Here is a 5,941-nt window from a genome sequence, read left to right on the forward strand (position 1 = left end):
GATTTTTCAGCCCTTGTATGTTAGGGCACCTAGACTAATTTTTGTATTAGGGATAATTTTGTAATTTCACATGCACTAAGTGGATATTTGATGTGTGTGGTTGGAAATAAATTTAATTGAATTGGTAGAAGCTCAATCCAATTAAATTTTAGAGGGGGAGGTGAGCATTTGCTTACTACACCCCATTGTCACATCATATAGTCACACTTTGTGCATGTCCTTCATGTTTTTCATGCCTCATGACACCTAAGCACACTTAGTGGAGAATCTTGGAATTGATCTTGGATTAGTGGGCTGAACCATAACTAAAATTCACTAATCATAATTAGTGAAATTTTGGCTTCAAAGTTTGGCTCCACAAATTCAAATTTCACATTATTTCCAACCACACACATCAAATATCCACTTAGTGCATGTGAAATTACAAAACTACCCCTAATACAAAAACTAGTCTAGGTGCCCTAAAATACAAGGGTTGAAAAATCCTATATTTCTAGGGTACCCTACCTACATTATGGAACCCTAAATACAAGGCTCAAAATTAATGAAACTTTAATCTAATATGTACCAAGATAAGTGGGCTCATACTTAGTCCATGGGCCCGAAATCTACCCTAAGGCTCATGAGAACCCTAGGGCCTTCTTTTGCATTTTTGGCCCAATCTTCTTGGAGTCTTCTATCCAATGCCCTTGGGGGGTAAGATTGCATCATTCGTAGTGAACTTAATTAAGGAAACTATTTTTAGGAGTCTAATTAGAGTAATTATCTTTAGGGTTTAATTAGAATATATATCTACAATGTGTCTAATTAAAATAATTATCTTTAGGAATCTAATCAGAATATTTATCTATAGTACACTTAAGTAAAGTAATTATCTTCAGGGATTTAATTAGAATATTTATTTACAGTGCACCTCATTAAAGTAATTATCTTTTGAAGTCTATAAATAAGACGTTGGACTCTATACTTCTAAAATCTTTAAAATTCATTATCTAGTTTACATTTTTGAGACCCTGGAGAGTGTTTTGAGTATTTCTGAGGCGTGAACAACACCATGAGAATGGATCGTGATCATTGTTTCTTCCTTATTGGTATGTCTATACTAATTTTTTCTAGGCTTCCTAGTTTTGCTTTGACCATAAGTGACTAGTCTCGCCTAGTCTTGGGGGTTATGATTTAACTATCCAATTGCATTATTTCTCTTGAACTCAATGTTTTATGTTAATTAATTCTCTATATTTATTTTTATTATTAATTAAGACTTGATCAATCTTAACTTAATCGAATATACAATGGTCATTATTGCATGTATTTGGTAGATCTAGGTAGAAAATGTTTTATACCAAATTACATGATCAAATTGTTTGGATAATCAATAGAATAGTTTATCTTTAAATTAGTCATCCCTATACTTTATTCTATCCTTTGACTTAAATTGATATATCCATAATTATTGGAATGTCAATTTAAGGCAAAAACATCTATTGACCTGGATCAAAGGCTTTAGGTGACTTTGGGAATTGATAATTAACTTGGATAGGAATTTCATAGAAACAGGATTGGAAGAAAACTGATACTAGTGAATCATAATCCCTGGTCACTCTTAATATCACTCAAATTTCTTGTTTACCTTATTTTACTTATTTTCTTTTAAAAACAAAAAACCCAAAAATAATTCTATTTTCTTTCAATATTTCTTCCATTACTACTATTGCATAGAATACCCTTACCCTTGTGCATACATATTTTACACATCAAAGGTCTTTGCTAAATATTGTTTTGTGAAAACTATGTTATTTGTTGGACAATCTATTATAGATATTATTTTCTAAACCCTTTGTGAAAACTGATATAGAAAAGCAACCACGATTTACATATACACACTATTCAAGTCTTTTTTTTTTTTGAGTTCAAGTCTCCTTCTAGTGTATTGTAGATACTTCAATAATATAATTCATATTATGATATAAAAAATTTACATTATGATATATATATATATATATATATATATATATATATATATATATATATATATATATATATATATATATTAACATACTTCTACATAAATAAAAATATTACTCTATTTATAATTATTTATATTAATATACCAATTTATAATTTTTACTATGATAATAGCTAATAAATATAAATTATTATTATTATATATAATAAATATATTATTCATAATGTACATAATGAAAAATTCACTACATATTATAATAATAATAATAAAGAGGAGGAGAGATCATCCTTTAAGAGTAACACTAAAATAGTAACTCCTCATGTAATGATTGTACGTACATATCTTGTAGTAGAGTACCAAAAACAGATGTGATCACTATCTGTACATTGTACATATCTTGCAAACTAAGGGAAGATTTTATGATCTACCAAGGGACAAGTTAGCCTTGCAATGGCTTTGGGAGCAAAAAGATATCAAAATACAATACCCCCCAACACACACACAACTTTCTTCATTACCTCTCTCTCTTAGTTTGCAGGAACAATACCCGCCTGCATCACAAGCTGCTCAGACAAAGATGAGAGGCGAGCAACTCTTGCTTTTACCTCTTCGAAACATTCAGGGTTATTGGTGTCGGGGATCAAATCGGGGGCTTTATTACCATCAGGGACACTGATGTAGTTATCAGCTTCAACACTCATGATAGCTTTGTTCAGAAGTTGTCGACTCATTTCAGCCAGTTTTTGTAGTGCATTGGTGGCAGCTTCAACTTCAAGCTGAGCTGCCTCAAGCTGAAGTTTCTCAATTGCCAAATCTCCTAAGCTTTTCTCGCCAATTCTCTCCTGTGCCCAAGCATACAGCCTTTTAAGATCATTGGAGTCTTCTGTCACTTCTTCCCTTACTTTTTTCAACTCTTCCTCTTTTGAGTCCAATCTTGAAAGTGTCATCTTCAGCTCCTCATCTTTTATCGTTAGAGCCCTCTGTGCAGCAAGAACTTCCATCTCCTTTTCTTTTAAGGTTACCTTGGCCAACTCAAGCTCATTCTCAAGGCTTTTTTGTTGCCATTTCAATTCATTAGCAGGTTTCTCCAATAGTTGATCAAGTAGTTGGTTACCCATTTCATCTAGTAGTGGTTTTGATGAGTTCATATCTTCATCCTTAATGGAAGCAACAAGTCTGTTTGTGAGATCTAAAATTCTTTCTACCACAGTTTCAGCCTCAAAAGCCTTCTGGTTTGTATTATTCAACTTGTTCTGGATTACCTTCACATGCTCATCTTTGTCCCTTAGCATACTGTTTGCTTCAATGAGCTGGGTTTCTTTACTGTGCATAAGCATCTTAAGATCATAGATTTCCTGGTTAACATCCCCCAGCATTTTCCTAGCACTGGAAAGCTCCAAGTCTTTCTCCTCCAAGATACCCTGAAGAGAAGCCTTTTCAGATTTCAAACGCTGGATTTCTAGCTTAGCATCAACAAGCTCTGACTCTTTAACCTGAAGAACGGCACTTGTTTCTCTAAACTCGGCAGTTTTCTTCTCCAATTCCTCTTGAAGCAAAGCCACTTCTTTGACTGCCTGCTCCAAAGAAGTTCTCTCTTTCTTCAGCTCCTCCTCCAACTCACTAATAAGCTCCTTTTCCATCTTCAGATCCCGTTCAAGCTCTCTGTTCCGAGACTCTGCAACCCTGAGTTTCGTTCTCTCACTCTCCACTTCAATCTGTGCATCCTTCAAATTTTCCATGTAGGACATCACACTTGCCCTCTGCTCCCCAAGCTCACTCAGCTGCAGTTCCAACAACCGCTCCTGCTCCTCCATTTTGCTTCTGGAAGATGCCAACGCTTGCTGAGACGAAACTAATTCAGACCTCACATCATTGAGAAGCTTCTTCACCCTCCTGAAATCCTCCAAGGTCTCACTACTCTCCTCAGCATGCCTCGCAGCATCCTCACCCAGCCTCTTCAGCTCCTCCTGCGCCAACATCCAGTCCATTGCCTGCTTCTCCAAATTCGCCTCAGCCACCCTCAGCTTCTCCCTCTCAACCTCCCTCTGAACCAACAAAACCTCAATCTCCTCCTCTTTCTCTCGAACCACCCTCTTTAGCTCCTCAAGCTCAGCCTCCTGCTTCTTCATAACCTCATTCGCTTCATCCAGAATCCTCCCCTTCTCTCTAAGCTCAGAATCAAAATTCGCAGCCTCGCGACTCCTCTCCTCCAATTCAACCCTGATTTTCTCCACTTCCCCTTCCTTCAACCCCAGCGCATACTTCACCGCATCGATCTCACTATCGCGACCCCTAACCCTAAGCTTCAGCTCCTCAATCTCCCCCGCCTGAGAAACCAATTTAACCATTGTCTCCTTCATCTCCTCCTCAAGCTTCTCATACCTAATCCTAGCAGCCTCAATTTCACTCTCTTGCCGCTCCAGCTCCTCCTTCGTGAGCTTCAACTTACTATTCTCCAACAACACCGTCCTCTCCGCCTCCATCAAGTGATCCTCCTTCATCTTCAGCGCCGCCAGCGCCGCCTCGAGATCCGATTCAAGAATCCGAAGATCCGGTTCATCTCCGGTTATCCGGTTCTCCGTGAACAGTCTCTCGAACAAAACCCTAGCAGACTCCGCCGCTCCGTAATCGTCGTTCACGCTTGCGCTAGGCCGGTTGTCGTTCAACACCGACCTAACACTGTTCCGTAAACGACGACATCTTCTTCCGCCGTTCGACGAGAAACCTATTCGGCTACTGCTATGGTGCCTCCTATTGAACCTAACAGAGCAAAACAACTACACAAACACAACAAAACCGTTCCACGTCACATTCAAATCGGATACCCGAAACACACAAACTCGTTTCGAAAATCATAATTAATTAATCGAATCTTAGTAATTGTAGATATTAATCTGCAGAGTTTTAGATTCTTTTTCTCTTAACACACTTTCTTTTTCTATGAAAACCAAACTAATTAATAACAAGAACGAAGCGAATAGAGAGAGGAACCTGAGAGTGAGAAGAGGTAGGGCGAATTGAAGCGGAGAAAGCCATGGATGATGAGTTGATGATGAGTGGTGCATTGCAGTTAATCGGCGATTGAAGGTTTTTTCATCATCAAGCGTTGTTCGTTGAAGCTGTGGAGAGGAACATAGCTACAACGAACATGGTTTTAATGCGAAAGAAGAAGAAGAAAAAGAAAGAGAGAAAAAGCGAAGGGTTATTCTAACATAAGGAGGAAAATGATTGGAATGGAGGGAAAAGTGTTGTTTAACTAACGAGCCAGTAGGTGAAGAGATTAGAAGTGTGAAATGAAAGCTATTGAGATAATAAATGGCAATAGCTGTATGTAGCAGTGTGTGCTCTCAGAAAGGAATCGGATAAAGAAAAACGAGAAACTTGACGTGTCCCTCGCGGTCACAGAAAGGAATCCCTCTCACGGGTTTATTTCAACCACTAATAATAAACTTGTAATAAAGCATGAAAAGAACAACAATAGTTGTGGCCATAATTTGTACTAATTTGCATGAAATTTATGACGAAAAAAGTGGTTGTATTTAGACACTGATTGTTTAAGGAGTTTTGTTAATCAGTTTCTTTAAAAATTAATTAATAAAAGACAAAATTAATGTAATTATTCTTTTAGTGTTTTTATTATTATTATTTTGTAATTAGAATTGAGGAAACAACCAATGAGTAAATCAATTGATACAAATTTATTTAGTTTAATTTTTAAAGGAAATTTAGTTTAATTAATAATCTTAAGTTTGAGTTTTAGATTTATATTTTGCTTAAATTTTAAAAGAAAAGTACTGTTCTATGATAATTATATTAGGATCAGCATATGATCTCTTATAGAAGATATGTGTAGTCTATATTAAAAAAATAATTAAGGTTTTATCTTAATATTTTATGTAATAAAAAGTTGTATTAAACATTAACACAAGTATATTGAGGTCAAAATTTAATTCTAACTAAAGAAAAATACTATTT

At 36.1% G+C, this 5,941-nt stretch overlaps 1 protein-coding gene across 1 annotated transcript; it reads right to left on the bottom strand.

Moving 5' to 3' along the window:
* Positions 1-2,254: 2,254 nt before the first annotated feature.
* On the bottom strand, positions 2,255-5,377 carry LOC100789623 (myosin-4). Its single transcript, XM_003549238.5, has 2 exons — positions 4,958-5,377; positions 2,255-4,743 (listed from the first exon to the last, which is right to left on the bottom strand). Exons 1-2 carry the CDS (start codon positions 5,000-5,002, stop codon positions 2,494-2,496), a joined length of 2,295 nt encoding a protein of 764 aa, XP_003549286.1. The 5' UTR covers positions 5,003-5,377; the 3' UTR covers positions 2,255-2,493.
* Positions 5,378-5,941: the final 564 nt, after the last annotated feature.

Source organism: Glycine max, chromosome 17, assembly GCF_000004515.6.
Source record: "Glycine max cultivar Williams 82 chromosome 17, Glycine_max_v4.0, whole genome shotgun sequence".
NCBI classification, from domain to species: domain Eukaryota; kingdom Viridiplantae; phylum Streptophyta; class Magnoliopsida; order Fabales; family Fabaceae; genus Glycine; species Glycine max.

Excerpts from the sequence above, each read along its gene's own strand:
- LOC100789623 (XM_003549238.5), bottom strand. The coding sequence starts at position 5,002 with ATGGCTTTCTCCGCTTCAATTCGCCCTACCTCTTCTCACTCTCAG. Across the intron at positions 4,744-4,957 it reads CTACCTCTTCTCACTCTCAG|TTGTTTTGCTCTGTTAGGTT; the intron begins GTTCCTCTCTCT and ends GTGTTTGTGTAG.